Source organism: Erpetoichthys calabaricus, chromosome 8 (genome assembly GCF_900747795.2).
Source record: "Erpetoichthys calabaricus chromosome 8, fErpCal1.3, whole genome shotgun sequence".
NCBI lineage: Eukaryota > Metazoa > Chordata > Cladistia > Polypteriformes > Polypteridae > Erpetoichthys > Erpetoichthys calabaricus.
The window spans coordinates 192,518,596-192,539,648 of record NC_041401.2 but is presented as its reverse complement, the minus strand read 5'-3'; the positions used below and the strand labels follow the sequence as shown (position 1 = coordinate 192,539,648).

General features: G+C 41.7%; 1 protein-coding gene across 9 annotated transcripts in view; it reads right to left on the bottom strand.

Moving 5' to 3' along the window:
- Positions 1–21,053, bottom strand: part of myo1b (myosin IB) — a 248,800-nt gene that overhangs the window by 190,056 nt on the left and 37,691 nt on the right. For all 9 annotated transcript variants that reach the window (XM_051930300.1, XM_051930302.1, XM_051930301.1 and 6 more), the window contains exon 3: positions 13,874–13,989. In XM_051930300.1, coding sequence (XP_051786260.1) covers positions 13,874–13,989 — 116 coding nt within the window. The remainder of the gene's footprint in view (positions 1–13,873; positions 13,990–21,053) is intronic.

The following is a 21,053-nucleotide window of genomic DNA, read 5'->3' as shown; positions in this document are numbered from 1 at the left end:
TCACAGATGAGGAAGACACTACAAGTTCCGCCCAGATGACAAAGCAAGAGTGAGCTTGTATCTCTACAAGTGTGAGGCAGAACAATAACCACTGGGCCACACACAGATATTTAAAAAATTGAATATTTTCTCAGATCTATTTAACAAAGCCATTAAAGAAGAGTAATTAGAAAGAAACCAAAAGATGACGACAAAAAAAAAAAAAATCGACAATTCATCTCCTGATAACCCAATTAGAGTGCAACAGATGGAGTTCACCATCTGCCATGAAGAGCACACACCACTGACGCAAATCCCTGGATAGCCGGCAACATTTTGCACTGCTTCAATTCTTGGGCCTCTAAGTGGGCTGGGGGGTCTGCTAATTTCTGGTTGTTCCTTGCACCCCCTACATGCACTCACGAGCCCCACACATGCACACAAAGACAGGCAACACCATGCTGCTCTCGATTCACTCTGCTGGCCTACATTCGCTGCTCATGTTCCCAGCAGGCAGCACCGTAATGGTCTCATCGCATTAACCTTTGACCTGACAGCCTTGCTTAGAATTCATCTCTGCTGTTGTGTGTCGGGATGGCATGTCAGAAACTAGAGGCAGGTGATAATTGGCAGCTTAGGAAATTTCAGGAGGACAGAAGTCACTCCAGTTGCACGGGCACCTGCTGGGTGAATTAGTTTTGCCCGATTTCTGTACACACACACACGGGCTAAATTAGCAGTGCCAATCCACCTATCTGCCATGTCTTTTGGACTGTGGCAGGAAACCAGGGCACCCAGAGGAACCCCTCATGGACATGGGGAGAACATACACATACTGCTGCCTCACAACAAGTAGACCACGCTTCAAGTCCCAAGTGCTCCTTGTCACGAGGCATCAGCATTACTATTGTGCCACCATGTCACCCCTATAATGCAATGACATGTCCACCTTAATAAAAGGAAAAGTGCCTGTGTATCTGTGTGTCCATCTAGTTGCTATGTTCCTGTCATTCCAACAGAAGGTGCATCAAAAACATTTGTAGCAATGAATTTAACCCTTTAACCGCCAACTCCCTAAATATTCCCCATGCCAGGAGAAATCTGAACAATTTTCGTTTTTTTACTTTACATTTATTCAAGCAGTATTTACCTGCTGAAATACCTGCTGAAATGTTTCAAATAAATGGTCAATCAAAGGACGTAGCTTGAACAAGCGGTCACGGTTTAGATCTTTCATATCTGGCTCAGATAACGGGCAGCAGTCCAGTTGAGATGCTGGGGATACACCCACTCATCGCCATCATCCGATGCGTTGTCATTCACAGTATCATGTAGCGCACGTTGCTGATCATCATTGTCGCTAAAATCTTCTTCAGAACTGCTACAATCATGATCAGAATTATTGTCCAAAATCACCTGCAAAACCTCACTTGAAGTCAGTTTACGTTTCGCCATATTCACAGCTTTCACTTTCGAATCACATCACGTGATCGGCCAATACAAGCGCAGAGTTGTCGAAATACAACATAGTAATAATACCAACGCCAAACTGTCAGTTATACTACGCGCCAGGCATTCACATAACCACAGGCAAATGTGCCGGATAATTCCGGCAGTAAGGCGTCAGCAATAAAGCTACGATGCTGGATATATCCGGCAGAGGGCGGTTAAGGGGTTAACTACCTCAAACTAGCTGTGTCTAAGATGGATTGACATCTAAGCACTCAACACAGACCTCAGCATTAATGTTTACAGTGCACCATCTATGACAAATGCAACGTGCATGTCTGTTATGTGCCATTTGGCATGGGATTCGTTAAAGCAGTGTTAGCGTTTGTGATGCGCCATCTGTTGGAATGATAAATGCTATGCATCATATTATTAAAAACGATTGTGATGCCACTTCTTTTGGAATGACAGAGACTTAGCAAATGGACAGGCAGACAGAAAGGCACACAGACACTTGTTGGATGTTTGTGATGTGCCATCTGCTGTAATGACAAATGCATTGCATTTTATTACTAATGCATTACAAAATACATTCAAATAGGTGGTGCAATGCAGACGTTAACCTTGAGGTTTACATGGATGACGCAGCTAGTCTGTAGTAATAAAATGCATTGCTACAAATGTCTGTGATGCGCCATCTGTTGGAATGACAAAGACAGTCCATTTTATTATTACATATATTTGTGATGCGCCATCTCTTGGAATGACAAAGGCAGTCCATTTTATTACTATAAATGTTTGCGATTTACCATCGGTTGGAATGGCAGAGACACAGCAACTGGGCAGAAACCCAAATAATACTGAGTCTACATTAACTACCTTGATTTCAACCTGTCTAAAATGGGTAGAACAGCTAGTAATGATGCAGCATGCATCTTCTGCTTGATGCTGCCAGGCTAGGCTAGGGCACTCTGCAATTCTGAACTGCTCTAAGTGGCTTTCAGAATGTTACAATACTTTGCAACCCTGGACGAACATACTCAGGAATAGGATTAATCATATTTGATCAATGAATGGCCCAGCTGTTTTTATCATCATATTGCTAATACCCACTTGATTTTGTGCATTATATATTCAATTCATTTCACCCAAGAACTGTCACCCTGACATACAGCATATGCAAATACCCCCCACCCCCCCTTATTCTAATAATATTGGCATATAATTAGGTGATGGGTGAAGCAGCTCAATGACTTTGGCAGCTGTTGGGTGTAAATCTCATCATCTCCACCAATCACATCAGAACAACGTGCCTCATAAGACGCTGCACTAGGGGGCACAAATCAGCCATTTCCAACATCTTCTATTCACCCCCTGGACTGCCGTAATATAAGGGGACCCCCAAACATAGGACACCACAGTGATGGCCACAGCTGTTCCACACCCAAAGACTGACTATTGCGCCAACAATTCTCGAGCGGGCCCACAAAGCAACCCTATAAAACAAAATGATACTCTCTCTAAAACAGTTGGCCCACCGAGAGCTGGGGCGGAGAACCCCGCGGGTCAATAACCGTGCGTCTGCTTCTCAGATTCAGTGACAAAGTGTTTTCAATTCCACGTCTGCTCATTGGAGCCTTAGGCAGGCTGGGAATGAGCCAAGCCATCAGCTGGCATATTCTAACAGAGACCTCAGTGTGTTACGATCATTTAAGGTACTCGGCATTCACCGCAATTACATGCAGTACAAAATGAAAACCACAAAGCTCAAAAGAGAATAATATGCTGGGGTATAGAGGGATGACGGCTGCACATAAAATTTCCACATCATCTACAGTTTGCACAACATACTGCTGTTCTGATGATTTTTCCTAATGGTTTCTTTAACCCTTATAGATTTCAGGGTAGTTAATGGATTAATTAGCAGTGGTGTGAAGTTCAAACCCCAGAGCTGATCACTCATGTTCTCCATGTGTCATGAATTCCAGCTCCCAGAAATTGACAAACTCCAGCCCTTCACCCACGTGTGGGGCCCTATGAAGGATGGACTGGTATCCAGGTCAGTATCCTGCCTTGATACCATTTGCTACTGGGCCCCAGAATTGTTTAAGGGGGTGGAAGGGAAATTATGAAGCTTATGTATGTGACACGGCACCATTCACAGAATGCAGACTCACAAAACATGTAACAGAGCACAGAACTTCCATCTTCTCATCAAGAAGTACTCCAAAACATTCTGTGCAAGAATCGTCAGATTCAAGGTAGACGAGGCAAATGTCAAACTCAAAAAAAAGACCAAGAGAAGACAAAAACAAACCAACACAGGCAGGTGGGCACAGCTGAGCAAGTGAAGAGCTCTCAGCCCTCAAGATAGCCACCACAGACTGCAGGGTCCACTTAACTAAAATTCCAAGTGTCATCAGAAATTTATTTTCTGCTGCGTACATTAAAAACATGGTGGCGGGGCATTTGGAAAGGCACTTTATAAAATAAAGCTAAACTATACTATAAGGTCAGGATTTAAAAAAAAAAAAATAAGGGGGCAATACATTAATGTAGGTACTGCAAAAATATCCATCCATTTTCCAACCCGCTGAATCCGAACATAGGGTCACGATGGTCTGCTGGAGCCAATCCCAGCCAACACAGGGCACAAGGCAGAAACCAATCCCGGGCAGGGTGCCAACCCACCGCAGGACACACACAAACACACCAAGCAAACACTAGGGACAATTTAGAATCACCAATCCACCTAACCGGCATGTCTTTGGACTGTGGGAGGAAACCAGAGCGCCCGGAGGAAACCCACGCGGACACGGGGAGAACATGCAAACTCCACGCAGGGAGGACCCGGGCAACAGACGCAACCAGACCTTAATAAAGGCTTCACAGCACTTGTAGCACATCAGTAGATGGCTTACGCATCCCAGTGGTGTGTCAAGTATCGACAGGATGGTAAAATTGCGTGTTAATATAAAGGACTTGCGGGTCTTTTATGTAATATCAAGAGAAAAGCATCTCAGTTAAACCATCTCAGACCACTCCAAAGTGACATTTTGTTAGTCGGTCACACTGCAGAGATGTTACGAAGACACAAAGAACTGTTTATTATTGTCTTGTTACAAAATAGTAAGAGAGATGCATTTGCGCAGTACCTAAACTGAAGTGTTACTAAAAAGAGACATTTATCATTCGATCAGATAAAAGGGGGGGGGGGGGTGAGAAGACGACGACATCTTTTCGCCAGTTTTTGTAGCTGCTGTCACCAGCTATCTTGTCATCTTGACAAATGTGCTGCATTGCGTTTGCACTCGGCCAAGCATAAAAGGTCCTGCTCTCAAATCTTGTTTGCTTTATGAAGTACCTTCTGATCACTGTTGAATTGGTATGGTTTACTAGAAACAGTAAAGGGAAAATTAAAAAAAAAAAGAGAAAAGAAAGCTAGGTGGCATGGCGGCTCAGAGGGTAACGGCTGCCACCTCACAGACTAGAGACCCTAGTTACATTTCTAGTTTACGACCCACAGTGTGCACATTTCCACATTAAATTCCATTTTAAGTGTTCACCTGGTTTTGAAGTTTCTCCACGTCTTTCTGAACTGTTTTTGCTGCCTCCTCAGTGTCTGCCATCCCCCATCATCCCCCCCCCCCCCCGCAAATTTTGGTGTTATCTGCAAATTTCACTAACTACACCAAAATCAAAGTCATTAGTATAAATGTAATATACTGTATATTATTATAAATAGTATAAATTAGAAAAATTAACAGTCCCAGGACAGACCCATCAGGGACTCCATTGTTGATCCCATTCTTGTTCAAGTTTCCCTTTTTTTGGGTGGGGGGGGGGGCTCCTCCCATGTCCCAAAGCCACCAATTGCCTGTTAAGTTAGCTGCAGATGCTAAAATGGCGTTTGCATGAACGCCCCTTTAGTGTTTTGATGTTCCATTCAGGCCTAGCACTAACCGACAAGCAAGCCTTCCCACAAGCCTACAATAAAACTTGATAGTTCGGGAAAGAGATGGGGCAGCTTTGTAGTTTTTTTCTGAAAAATCCATAAACTTACCAGCCAACATTAACATCTTTGCTCTCACTTCACTTTGTTTATTTGACTCAGCTACAGCTTTCTCATTCAAAGATCATTAGGGGTCTACAGTTCTTACTCTCTGGGCACTCCAGTTTTCCTCCTTCATCCTAAAGACCCACAGTCATGGTGAACTACGGACTCTAATTTGATGCACTTCAAAGTGGGGCACTTCAGTGTTCCCAGGAGACCGGGCCGAAATCCCAAAGTTATCTGTGGCTTTCAACTTCTCCCTTTGTCCGTGTATTTTTTTTTTTTTGGCCCCCTCTGGACACTCGGGCTTCCCTTGCACATCCTCGTGATGAGCACATTAGGCCAACTGCACACCATTAGTGTGTACCCAGTGATAGACTGGCACCCATCCGGGATTAATGCCTTCCTTGCATCCAATGCTGCCACGCTGACTTGGATTCAACAGACTGGAGAATGGACGGATGCCACCAGTTCAGGGATGCAGGCAGCCTGCTGAATGGGACACCAATTATTAAGAAAGCAGATTTCAAGCTATTGAGGAATGGCCCACCTTCCACTCGGTCTTTACGTTGTCATAAAAGCATGTCACTGCATTTTTAAATAACCCGAGGGCCAGAAACAAAGCTTGATGTGCCGCGTGTCTCACTGACAGGTTCATGGCAGTCCATTCATCACGGACATAAAATTTGCTAAGCTGAAGAACTCGGACCATCCTAAGAACCACCACCCCTCCAAGTCAAAGGACTTGAAATGTGTCACCACTGAGCGGACATAAACAAGAGGATGAATTTGTAGCCTGGATGATGTCAAAGGGTCGGCTTTAGCAGACGGAGCCGAGATTAGCCGAATTTCACAGCTGACTGCAAACAACCGAGGAGAGCCCGTGTAAATATCTGTGCCGCAATACCAGCCAGGTCATTCAGAAGGCCATTTAAAGGGCTGCCTTCACCCGCAAGTATTGCTCGAGTGTGTGTGCGTCACCTGCCATTGTCAATAGTGTCGCGTGTCACTCGCTGGCTGCCCAGCAAGTCTGTTCCTGAAATTAATAAGCTGTCATTTAATGTGACGCATATTCCACTTCTTTGTCTTTTTACCTGTTTATGCAGAGGATTTAAGGCCCCTTCACTAACTTCATGCTTAATGGTGTCGTAGATTTAATCATGAATGGATACATTTGTCACTTTTGGCCATCACATGTACATTTAGTAACCTACAATGTCAAGCTTTGCACACCTGGATTTGGTCAGTTTGTCCCATTCTTCCCGGAAGAACCTCAGAAGCTCCATCAGATCGTATGGGAATATCTAAAAACGGCCATCGTCAGGTCACTCCATGCATGTTCTATGGGGTTTAAGTTCTCACCACTCAAGAGACTTGGCCTGAAGCCACTCCAGTGTTAGTTTGGCTGTATGCTTTGGGTCATTGTCATTCTGACAGGTGAAACATCACCCCAGTGTGAGGTGGCATTGGCTCTGGAGCAGGTTTTCTTCAAGGTCTACTCTGTATTTGGTGGTGTTAACCCTTACCTCAGCTGTGTCTACCTGTACCTGCCAGCAAGAAGAACTGTCCTAGTATGATGCTGCTGCCACCACCATGCATCACTGTAGGAATGGAATTAGGCAGATGATGAGCAGTGTCTGGTCTTCACCCCTCATAGTGCTCAAGAGTTCTTCTCACAGAGTTAAATTTTGTCTCAAAAGACCAGAGAATCTTTTCTCTCGTGCACTCAAAGTCCTATAAATGCTGTTTGGTAAACTTCAAGCAGGGGTTAGCCACTCTGTCACAAACAAACGACCTTTGAGATGATCCTCCTTTTGACAGGTTCTCCCATTTCAGCAGAAAACTTCTGAAGTTCTGTTAAGAGTAACCATTGGGTTCTTGGTCACCACACCTTCTTGCAGAGTTCCTTGGTTTGGCAAGACTGTCAACTCTAGGTAGAGCCCCAGTGGTTCCAGACTTCTTCCATTTTGCAATTCTTGGGGCCCTTGTGTACCCGCGAACACTCAAAGCTTTACAAGTGGTTTGATCTCCTTGTCCTGATCTGTGCTTCACCACAATTTGATTCAGGGGGTTTTGGGGTCACCTACAAAGAGTTCCTTGGACTTCACGGCTTTTTTTTTTGGTCCTGACATGCAGTGTGGGACAAATTAGAGGACCTTCTATACATAGGTCCATAAGGCATCCAATCAATTCACTTTGCCACAGGTGGACACCAATCAACTTCAACACATCTCAAGCAGAATGAAAGCCATCATTTTTCTTCCATTTCAGTCATTCTGGTGTGTGTGTACGTATATCTATTTATAAAAAGCCAAATTCCCCTCTTGGATCAAGTAAAGTTCTGTTTACATTACCTGTGGACTTTGAACAAGGCCTTTGCAGGAAAAAAAAACAAAAAAAAACACTTTTGAGATTTATTTTAGCATCTGGTACATCTCTAGCAAGACCCTTAAACTCGGTCCACGACCCAGAGAGCTGCCCTGTGGTCCCCTCCTATCACTCATACTGCATTGTAACCTTATTAGGCCTCTAGGCCCACTACTAAAGGCACTATATAAAATAGAGACTGGCTGGTTGGGAGTGTAAAGCAGATAAGGTCAGTGCTGTCCCCTTCAAATTACAGGAACCCTAAAGCAGGCCATTAGCCGACAGGCCAGAGCAAACCACGAAGGCCCCAGCCTGAAAGTTATCCAGGCTTAATTTTATGGCATTAGAATTTCAAGTATCCTCTCTGTATCAATAAAATCCATTCTGCATCAGTTTTTAAATGCAGTTAAACGCTGCAGTGTTTGTATATCCAGTCCTCAGGCTTAATGACGTGAGCCAAAATAACGAGGACATACATTCTGCCGTAATAAACCACCATTGGCAAATATTTGCAAACAGATGTGTGACTCACCCTCGTACCAGCAGACCACAAAAATGCAAATTACAGCTACTGTCACTTTTTCTTCCGCTTACCCGGACAGCGATTGTAGGATACAAGTAGCGCGCAGGGGCCTGGCAGACACTTTTGTTTGGTCTCTCTATGAGGCAAAGAGCCGCTGCAAAAGTTGAGTCATTCATGTTCATATCAACAAAATGCAAATGCCAGCTCAGCAGCTGTGAAATTCTTCACAAGATAATAAATACTGTACATCATGTTTGGTTGTTTGTTATTATTTCATCAGATCTCAAGTGCAATTAAAGAACTGCATCATGGTGGGTTAGAATTTCAGGCCAATGGATGGCAGTGACCGTCCACTTGATCTGGCATATGCCATACAGTAGGCAAACAGTGCCCTCCCTCCATTATGTTTGGGACAAAGTTCTAAATGACAAATCAAACAATTCAGACTTGTGAATGAAGTGCACACTGCAGACTTTCATTTGTGGAGATTTGAACACATTTTGGTCACATAGTACCTTTTCAACATGCCCCCCATTTCAGGGCACGATAATGTTTGGACACAGCAATGACAAGCCTACTAAAGCCGTTATCATATTTAGGACTTAGTGACTTATCCCAGCATGCAATGACTGCTTGAAGTCTGCCATTCAGAGACATCACCAGGGGCCTCATGTATAACGCCGTGCGTAGAACTCACACTATAACATGGCATAAGCACAAAAGCGGGATTATGCGTATGAAAAAAAAAATCCAGATGCAGGAATCTGTGCACACGCAAACTTTCACGTTCTTCCACTACATAAATCCCGATCAGCGTGAAAAGTAACACACGTGCACGCGCCTTCTGTCCCGCCCCAACTCCTCCCAGAATTATGCCCCTTTGAATATGCAAATCGATATAAATAGCCTTCTAAGAAAAGACAATGGGAAAAGCACGGGGGAAAATATAAGAATTTCAGCGAATACCAAGTGGAGGCAAAGGAAAAACGTACTATTTGTTGGCTTAAACAGTGGTATACTCAACAAAAGGGAGTTGATCGAGTAACAGAGTGTCGGAGAAACTCGAAAGCTCAAATTCACAAAGTCGCACAGTGCCCGAAATAAAAAAGAAATCACATATCAAAGTCGCCGTGAAAAGGCAAGTCGTAGCCCACCGTCTGAGTGTCATATGAAAGCTTATTAGGGTACAGACAAAAAAATAGGCACACAGTGGGGGAAAAAGCACGAAATGTCAACTTTAATCTCGAAATTTCCACTTTAATCACGTAGTTTATTTTGCCACTAAAGTAGAACATCATAACTGCATCTTAAAATCGTTTAATTTACTAGTTTCTCAAATCCCATTGTAACTAAAGTAGGACGTTAAATGTTTTATTCTGTATTTGATCTTCTTTGTGCTCAGTGTGTGAATCACTACCTGCTTCTTAAACGGCTTTCTCTTTCTCCGACAGGACACATAATCCATTACATTCGTGATATTACAGCTCTCTGAATAATTACAAAACTGAGATGTATACGTGATATCTTTTTCATGATGATAGGAATGAAGGAATTTTATTAAACATGGGAACATGGTGGCGCAGTGCTTGTTCATATCTCACGCAAGAGGCTTGCTGCGCCATGCGCAACCTTCGATGAAATAATTTATCACAGCAGTACTGTCTCTTTAAAACGTACTATTCCTATCCCTACTTTTCTTTCTCCAAATACCCAATTGCCACACAATCAGCTCTGTAATAGACGTGAAGCCATTTGTAAGCTTAGAACGCCGATTCTTCAAAACTTTTAAGGAACATTGAAATATCTTCGTAGTACATGTTTAATTATTCTATCCGTCTATCTTTCCAGTGTCGCGTCAGTGCAAGAATACAATGCAATGCAGGAACAATACCTGAACTAGCTAGCGCTGCGGCACCGTGTTTAATTATTAACAATACAGATTATTTAAATGAAGTTAAAGTTTTATCTGTATAATATAATCAACATATTTTGCTGCATTTCATCTTAAAAATGAATACCGTCATCATATGTAGATATGCGCTTTATAAAGTGGCGCAGGTTGTGCAATATTATAACTGTAGTGCAAGTTTACAGTGAGGTAATTGTACTTATAAGTAAACAGTTCTACAAGGAGCACTTGATGGACTGATTGAGTGCGTTTATAGTTCTTGGGATGAAACTTTTTCTAAACCGCGAAGTCCGTACAGGGAAGTCTCTGAAGCGTTTTGCCGTGGCTAAGGCAGCGTCTGCTTCATGCTGTGTACCGATAATTCTCTTTACAATCAGCTGCTGCTGTGATTCCCCACTCAGATACAGTGATATAAATACTCCGAGTGGTGCAGTGAGAGTAATATGGAAAAAGATGATCTGCTGTGGCAACCCTTAATGGGAGCAGCTGAAAGAAGAAGAAGATGCAGTGAGAGTAACAACGCTAAAGCAGTTATGATATTTGGAATACTATGGCTATTCCCTGGACCATTATATTGCTGCAGGTTAATTACAATCAGATGCATTACACTAATAAACAATATGCAGTTAGTTTCAGTGTATTTATAAAGCCGCGTCAGGAATGTGGGTCTAAGAAAGAAAGGTTGACCACACAGGAACAGTAGCACTGCTTTGACGCTGGGTGCCGCCAGTCTGCAAAACCGAGCGGAGAAATTGCGTATGCCAAGGCATGAGTTACCGTGGAAATGTGCGTGGCTTTACGCCAAGTTTAGGTTTTATACATTGCGATTTGAGCGTGGAAACATTCGTACGCAACATTTCTGTGCGTACGCACCGTTTATACATGAGGCCCCAGGTGAGGAGGACCTTCTCTGGTGAAGCCTCTCATGTAGCCATCTTTAGCTCATGCTTGTTTCTCTTGTCCCCTCAAGTTGTGTCTTCAGCATATGGAAGGATTTAAATCTGGTGACATGCTTGGTCATTCAACAATTTTCCATTTTTTACTGCTGATAACTCCTGTGTGGCCTCAGTAGTGCGTTTGGCTCGTTATCTTGTTGGAGGATGAAGTGCCGTCCACGGAGTTTGGAGACATTGACTGAACTCGAGCAGATCAGATGTTTCTAAACACTTCAGAATTCACTGTGCATCTGCTGTCAGCATCTCCATTATCAATGAAGAGAGTGTGCCAGGACCTGTGGCAGCCATACAAGTCCAAGCCATAACACCCCTGGCACCATGTTTAACAGATGAGGTGGTCTGCTTTGGATCTCGGGCAGTTCCTTGTCGTCACCACACTCTGCTCTTGCCATCACTCTGATGAGGTTCATTTTTGTGAAAAAGGACTTGAAAGGACCAGCAGAATTCTGGGAAAAGGTCTTGTGGACAGACGAGACAAACTGTAACCTGGCCATCCTGTTTTTGTGGTTTGCGTCTTGCAGTGTGGCCTCTGTGTTTGTGTTCATGAAGTCTTCTGCTGATAGTCATCTCTGACAAGTCCACATCAGCCCTCTGAAGACGGCTTCTGATCTGTCAGACAGGCGTTGGGGTCTTTTCATTGATCATAGTGAGGATTCTTCTGTCATCAGCAGTGGAGATCTTCCTTGGCCTACCAGAACCTTTGTGATTAGTAAGCACACCAGTGTGCTTTTTCTTCTTTATGATATTCCAGACAGCTGATTTCGGTCAAGGTTTAATTCTTGTTCTTCGGCCTCATAATGGTTTCTTTGACTTTCATAGGCACAGCTCTTGTCCTCATGTTGAACAATGGCAACTACCGACTCCAAAGGGTAAAAGCAAGCCAAGGTATCTTACGACGCCATGAAACCCACCTGAGGAATCACAAACACCTGTGACGCCAATTCTCCCAAACATTATGGTACCTTGAAATGGGGGAATATGTAGAAAAAGTGTTGTGCGACTGAAATGTATGCAAACCCCCTTAAATAAAAGTCGGCAGTGTGTACTTTAATGATGTTAGTGTTTGATTTTGCAGAGCAGAGGGGTCAATCAAGGAAAAATGTGCCTTTGCCTCAAAAATTATGGAGAGCACTGTATGTCATGTGCCCATATCTCTATTTATAAAAAAAAAAATCTTGGGACGAGACGTGACTTTTTGAAGAGACTTTTTGGAAGGAAGTCCCGTGAGACGGAGACTTTTACCATGAGATTCTTTTAAATCACACCCTACTTACAACTATTTTCAAACAAGACCACAATCATCAGGTGCATTCTAGCACTTAACCTGGACAGACACCAATCCATTAAAGGGCTTACTTATGAACACACACACTTCTGAAGATCCAGTTTAGAATCATCCATTCATCTAAATATCAAATGAATTAACATGAAAATTGTCGATTGGTTACATGGCAAATTGGTTAAATGTGTATCAATAGACTATGCTGAAGCAATTGGTGGTGACGGTGCAGAAGATGAAAACATCAACTTAACAATATCCCGAAAAATATCTATAACTGTTAACACCATGTGGTCTTCCACCAGCCAAATGACTGTAGAAAGAATGACGTATCGTAATGTTATTGCGTAATTTATGTCTGAGTGATGGGCTATGCAATGGAACAAGATTAGTTGTATTGAAAATCAAACAATTCTAACATGTAAAATTTTAAAAGGCGACAAGAAAGGTAATGTAGTCCATCTTCAGGGGATAACATGAGACACCAAAGGAGATCGCGATATGCCATTCGTATTAAAATACTTAGTTTCCCATGAGAATAGCTTTTGTTATAACAATTACCAAATCACAGAGACAAACATTCAAAAAATTCGGTTTATTTATTAGAGAGAAACAAACGATATTCACTCACGAGCAGTTATACGTTGCATTGTCACGATTTAAGTCCAAACACTGAATCAAAGTTCAATAAGATCTTGAAGAAAAGTCAATTCCAAATATTGTTTTTACTAAAGTTTTAAAGTAAAAGTGAAAATAATGCATATGTAACAATTCCCATGAAAATAATCTCTTTAAATTATATATCCGGTTAACCAAATCCTGTCCAAGGACCAGGCTTTCAAAAGGCCCTCATGATATGTTGTGACAATGATGATGGTAAGAATGGCTCTATAGAAACATGATGGGCTTGCTTGTTTACAGATGCCTGCCAGTGCCCAAAACAGGCCCAGTCTACTGCAGATGCTGTTTCTCACAACAGAAATTACAAACGCTACGTGAGCCATTCAGTTGCAATTCACTTCAGCCGACTGCATCGCAGTACATACGGACCCTGACTTCTGGTGTTGCAGTTTCAACACGAGAAAAACAAAACCTTAAACATCCTCTTCCTAGCGAGAAGCCAAAAAACAAACAGCTGGCCACATCTGTCATTCTGAGTGGCCGGGTCATACAATTGAGAAATCCAGACGCTAGAGGCCCACCATGTGGTTTGACTGCTCAGCAAACAACGACAGAGTGGTAGCACATCATGAAAAAGAGGCCTGAGAAGCCAAGACCTGATGAATGAGACCACATCAGAGATTGTCCTGTCGGTGGGAAACTGAAGGTAAGAATAAGCGGAGCGACTTTCACTTACATGTGCGGGCTGAGCTCATAGAAGTTCCTGTTGCGGTACTCCTCCACCTTCTCAGGACTGTAGATAGGGAGTGATCGGTACGGATTCACGGATATCACAACACTGCCAATGTAGGTCTGCAAGAAAAGCAGGAGAAAGGAGACATCAGTCAAGTGACACTTACCAGAATATTAAAAAGTATCAAACATTTATACATATACTAGTCATTTAGCCCGTTACAATAATGAGTGCTAGAACAGTAGTGCATAAACATTAGTAGGAACAGTCTATATTAAATGGCAAGGTACCTTGACCTCATTTTTTTTGTTGGTCGTATTTTTCTTTGTCTTTCAGCCTTTCTTTTATTGACGTTTACTTGCTGAGCTGACCGTTCTTCATGGGCTGCCGCCGTGTATTGTGTGTCTTTAATTTTCTGTGACAGTAATACTGTCTTGTACGTCTACTGGCTTGTACTTCAATAATATACCTTTAATTTACTCTGGCGGTAATACAGCCGTGCGCGTCGGTAATATGCCTTTAATTTTCTCTGACAGTAATACTGGCTTGTATGTGGCTGTAATATGTGTCACTGTCTTGTGTACCTTTAATTTCCTCTCGCAGTAATACTGGGTTGTATTTCTATAAAACACCTGAAACTTTCTCTGACAGTAATATGGCGCATTGCACCGTGCCTCGCGCATGCGCACTTCACCAGAAGACAGACAGACACACACACACACACCTGGACGCACACAAGGATTTTATTAAAGAGGATATACTAGGGGGCTTTGCCCCCTGCTCGCTTCGCTCTCCAACCCCCGTGTTTGGTTTCCTGGATACACACTTTTAAGATTTTTTTTTCCTTTGAATTGTTGCTATTTCATTAGTTTCACTTTTATTTCAGAACTTCTATAAAAACAATATTTGTAATCTCGCGAGTCCCAATATGCTGAATCTTTTTAATGAGGTCAGGACAGGTTTCTCTGTTTGGAATTTCAGCACAGACCAAACGAGTTACATCATCAGCAGTTAATAATTTTTTTTTTTTTTCTTCTAAAGTAACAAAGTAAGTAGAGTTCTGCATTGGACTCCTGTCTGTAAAGTCGTGTTTTTTTCCTCTCACAGTTCCAAAAGTACATGGGGTTACCAAGGTGATACCCCAGCTTTTGTCTAGGTTTTTGTACAAGGGATGGACAGAACGTTTTTGACTCCTGGGGAAAATTTAGCTTTTTAAATAAGCAGACAGATAAATATATATATACATTAACAAAGTAACCAATAAATACATGTGTGGTAAACTCCGTTTTTGAAATTCTCAAGATTCTTTATTTGTCACATGCATAGTTATACAGGACAACACGCAGTGAAATGCATCCTGATCCACTTATCAAAAACTGCAAAGTTAGAAGAATATCAGTTCGAGTAACAAAAAGTCATAGATTGAAAGATAACAGTATAGTAGAACATAATAAATAAGTAAAATTATGTGAATAAAGTAGAATTAAGAGTTAAGGTGCAATAGTGTAGGGATTATTGTGCAAAACCAAAGTTAGATTGGTGCATAGTTAAATGAGGCAGTTTTTTTGTTTGCACTACTGCAATCTTTACTTTCTTTTTTATATTTTCTAATTTTCCTACTTTCATATCCTTTAACTTTCTCCACATGTGTATAGCACAGTTTTTTTTTTTTTTTTGACCCTTTCTAATTTCCCTGGTTTCATCGTCTCTAACCTGCTCTGCATGTGTTTAGCGCCAACGTTTGCAAACGTCTTTGTGAAGTTCTACTTTGTCTTTTACTCACTGTCATTTAATTCTGAGCCGGATTGGACGTGCTTTTTTTTTTCCAATTCCACTTGTTCCGGGCTGATAATTACTTTCCTTATTTTCTGAATTTGCACCTCGATTATTCTTTTTTGCTCTTTTTTCTGTCCAACGCATTTGAGTCTCTTTTCTCCACGCTGCTTTCTTCTTCGCTTATATGTCGACATTTAATTTATAACGTACTGTCCTTATACGCCTTATATGCGCTGAGAGCCCTGGATCTGTGTGTGCTCAAATCCTTCACAAGACTGAATGTTTTGCTGCCTATTTTCCCATTTGGATTGATTGTAAGTAGGGCGTGCCTTTGGTCTCGTGGGTCTTTAAAATGTCTTACGAGAAGATCACATATCGTAGACTTGCTTTTTGCCTTCCAGGACAGGATTTCTTTTTATAATAGATAAAAAAAAAAATCACTTATGACCCCTTTCCTGGTTGCTCAAATCATAAAATTTAAAAAAACCCTTCAGTCTCTCCTCTCGTTTCTACTGTTGCTGGATGACGAATGCATTCCATTTTCTGCTTGGGCTTTTCCCCAGGATCCACACATGAAAAAACTGGGGGCAGCACCATGGCACAGTGGTTAGGGTCATGGCCTGATCACCAACCCTGTGGACTCGCCGAATTCTCTCTGTTAGGTTGTGTGATAAGGGCTCCGTGGCGTTGTGCAAGTTGTTTAAATAAATAAATCGCGTCTTGGGAGCATGCAGACTCAGAAAGGTCTGCCAATGGGGAACCCGAGCCAGGAATTGAGGGTGGAACTGCACCTGTCAGCAGACGGCGCCAGCTTTTAAGAAGGAAGTATGGGGGCTCATGTGTTTTAAGGAACTGTCTCAGGATTTTAACCTGGTTTTATTGGATTTATTTTTTGGCTTTTTAACCTTCATATTTTCACTGGTTCCATGGATTATTTACAGTATTTTTTACAAGAACATTTTAAAGAACTGCATTTTTTGAACACTATTACGTTTTGATTGTCTATTACATTAAAAAAATCCAAAAACGAGATGACGACTTTTTATAAGAGATTTTTTCCAACAGATTTTTTCGATGTCCCGCAAGACGAGACTTTCGACAAACATTCAAAAAGGTCTGTTTATTTATTAGAGAGAAAGAAACTAAATTCTCTCATGGGCAGTTGTACGTTGCATTGTCACAATGAAAGTCCAAAAACAGAATCAAATTCAATGCGATATTGACAAAAATTTAATTCAAAAAATTGTTTTTACTGAAGTTTTACAGTAAAAGTGTAAGTTTAAAAAATACTGGCATGTCAATTTCAAAGCCAAACAGAACGAAAACATAACGCAATGAAAAGCTCGAACGCAACATGAAACAATTTACTTTCAAATTATTACATTTTACTATTTTTAAATATGGTTAATTACTCACTGTAATGTAAAATAAGTTTGTTCTACTATGCATATGTAACAATTCCCATGAAAATAATCTGTTTAAATTGTACATCCGCATCTCCATATGTAAAGCAGCAGAACTGCAAAGTGGCTTGCGTGTAGCGCCAGCCCAGGGGTTGGCGAGTGAAGCAAGCAGGGGGAAACGCCCTTTAGTTTGTTTTTTTTTTTTTTTTTTTTTTGCACCTACCCCTTGTTGGAAGTGTGCGTCCTCATTTGCCCGGCTCATCTCGGTTCATGATTATTGACGATTTTCGGGTTCCAGAGGCTCCAAGACACAACAAAGCATGGAACAGACCCATACCATCACATGGGCTGGCAACCCTGTCCTTGTGCCCAGTGCTTGCTCCGACAGGTTCTAGATTAGGGTTTCCTACACCCTCAGTGGGTGCGAGATGACATTTCAGGGGATGCAACAAAGAGGATGGCTGCATCGCAATTCGCCAAACTTGAGTGAGGTGCGTTCTCAGACATTATTGTGGTTAAGTTGGTGTCTTGCAGTTTGCACCGTCATTAGCAGGTCATTTATTAGTTTAGTGCTCCTGTGCTATGATATGAAAAGAACTGAGCACTGGACGAGGAATTTTCACCTGGGAATGACCCACAGAAATGCATGTTCTCACAGGTTCATTCCTGTGGGGTCATAAAAGTGAATAACATTTTTTGATGAGAATGGAATTTGGACTTTACAGTACAATGATCCATAGAGAAGGCCAAGGTGTAGGATCGATTTGTGTGCAAGACTTGATCAGCAGTGAAAGGTCACCGATTTTGAGGTTTGTTTGACATTTTTGCTGGGGAGACACAATAAGGGGAACTGAAGTGGATGCAACACCTGTGATTTACACTTGGTCCATCTCTCCTGCTGGCTGTCTGGGCCACAGCTTGGCAATTTTAACTGTGCAGCGAACCGATTTTTGAATGGCTTGTAATCCCGCAGGTGGGTCCTGGGAACAAAGATTGTCAACTGGGTTTCACTGCTTAATGGCAACGCCAGCACACGTTGCTCCACAGGGGGTCTCCAATCATTTCATTGTCATTTCCCTGCAGGGGCTTGATGTTTCACGAAATACCCCAATCCCCAGATCGTTAATCAAGTCTCTAAGCTTCTTTTGGGGGGGGGGGGGGGGGGGGGGGTGGGTTGGGCACATTTACAAGATTGTTGAGATTTATAAAATTAAATTTATACACAAGAGTTAAAAATTTACTTTTTTCAGTTCAATTCATTTACCCGGAGTGCTGCATGTGGTTCAAACATGAGTGATGTGACGTCATCTTCAAATGTGATATAACTTTTGTGGGGGGGGGTGTGGGGGTGTGTGCGAATGTAAATCAAACATTGTCTAGACCAGGGATTCCCAAACTTGGTCCTGGGGGACCCACTGTGGCTGCAGGTTTTTGTTCCAACCAGCTTCTATTTTTAATTGGACTCCTGGGCTAATTAAGTGAACTGTTATTTCCCAGATTTTGTGTTTTGGGAACAATATAGAAATAAGAAAAAAAAATTAAATAATTAAAATGTACTAAGCAGTTATACGGGGAAAAATGTATTTTTTTTCATTCTCAACATTTTCATCTTGATTTTCTTTCTACTTTTCCAAGTGTTCTAATTGTTTAATTAATCCATTATTTACTAACTAGTGGGGCTGACGCTAAAGCAGTTGCAGCCTTTCATGATTCTGTGTTGTTTGCCTGGTTGTCTGCTTGGCTCATTTCTAATTGTCATTATTAAGACACAATGAAGGGAGAAAGGACAAAATATAATGAAATCAACCAAAGAGAGCTAAACTTCTAAATCTATAGCATAGAAATATTCCTAAATGTCTTGTAAATGTAAAAATCATGCTGCAGTGCTTTTCTGAATGTAGAATAAGAGACGAGGAAAAAGAAAAACAGCTAATTAAACAAGATGAGCGTTATCAGGTGTTGTCATGGATTAAGAATCTGGTTGGAACAAAAACCTGCAGTCACCGTGGGTCCCCAGGACTGAGTTTGGGAATCCCTGATCTAGACAGATAGACAGATACTTTATTGATCCTGAACAAAAGTACTGGCAGCCAAGAATTACACCAAGTTAAATACAAACATTTAAGTACACAATATACAAATACTATACAAATAATGCAGTGACAAGCTGGTGCATACAATAATGGGAATTGTGCAAATACAGTGGAACCTCAGTTCATGAACGTCTCGGACCACGCACAAATCGGGTAACGACCACAAAGTTTGCCAAAAGTTTTGCATCTGTTCACGACCACACACTCAGGTGACGAACAAGCCAGCTTCTCTTCCGGTTCGTACGCGCCAATGATTTCCGCACGTGTTCAGTCTCTCTCTGTGCATTAAGCGCAAAGTGGGGGGGGGTGGTTTGGTGGGGGGGGGCTGGCTGCGTAAGGCCCTGTAAAGAATGCACCGGCCTTGTTTTAACCTCATATTAAATGAAGACTTTTTTCTATTGGATTTTAACCTCCACTTCACTTCTGTTTACAGCGATCGGTTCGTAGCGTGCATTGTTGCAATGTTACTTTTCTTGGTTGTTTATTAAATTACGGATTTTTCAAATGTTCATTTTTTTCCCCCCGTGCTTAAAACTCATTACAAAAAAGTGTTTTTAGCGAGCGGTTCATAGCGCTATAGCGCAAACTCTTGCAATGTTAGTTTTCTCTATTGTTCAAGGTTTCTCAGTGTTATTCAATGTTTTTACATTTAGTTTACTATTACGCTGTGCATTCAATGGTATATTTAACTATATTTGTGCTTAAAAATCTTTAAAAAAATATATATTTACATACAATCCGGATTAATTGTATTTACATACAATCCTATAGGGGAAATTACTTCAGGTCACGACCAAATCAGGTTATGACCAGAGTTTTGGAATGAATTATGGCTGTGACCAGAGGTTCCACTGTAATACTATACTACAAAAGTGACAGGTGGCACATAATATTAAAGTGACAGATACTAAAGTGACACTAATATTAAAGTGAAATAAAACAAAGCGACATGGCTTAAGCTGACTAGGTAACATGTTGAAAGTGACACGTTCTGAAAAGGTTATACAGTAGTGACCAAGAAGTGAGATATCAGATAATGTAGTGCATAGCTAATATAGCTTATGTGCAGAGAAGTAGCATCGGGCCCAGAAATCAGCCACCCCCAACACCTGGGTCTTGCCGTGGGTTGTTTGCGGGGAGATATTGCTGCAGATGCCCTGTGAACCTGTTCTGGATAAGCGGCTTAAGAAAATGGACAGAATGATGATGGATAACCCACTGTGTGAAGAAATACTTCTTGTTTCATCCCTGATTGGAGGAGTACTACAGAGAAAGATCAATACCAACGTGAAACCTAGAGTTCGTGAGGATTCATCCAGGTATCTGCAGGTGAAGGTGGGCCATGACTTGCCCCGGGGTGTGTAAGCATGTATTTGGTGATATTTTGAAGGTGTTCCCTGCAGACCATAACTGCAAGGAGGCCTGCTTAGACAAAGCACAGTTAAGCTACAACAAAAACGCGCCCAACTCATTTGAAGGCTTGAGCTGCTCATCCGGTCTCCGACGTTCATTACAACATCAGACAACTCAATCATGAAATTAAGATTGGAGGTGGAAAAATCCACCAGCTTTTGTAGACCCTCATGGCACGTTGTGCTCGTCTTTACATATCCAGTGTGTTACTCACTGCAGTGAGAGAATAAAGTTCAGCTGCTCACTCAGTTTTGATAACCAATTTAATTTGGTCAATGCAACAAGGTCCAGGTTAAGCAATAAAAATTATAGCCTACTATAAGACATAAAACCAAGCAGAGTCCAAACTTTATCTATAAATGCAACACCCCGCACATCTTTATTAAGCAGATTTCTTTATTATAATAGAAAAAATGCTGATACAGATAGATAGGAACGTGATTATCAGCAGTTCTTATCCATGTTGAAAAGAGTGGCCAAAAAATAGAAAAGATCCAT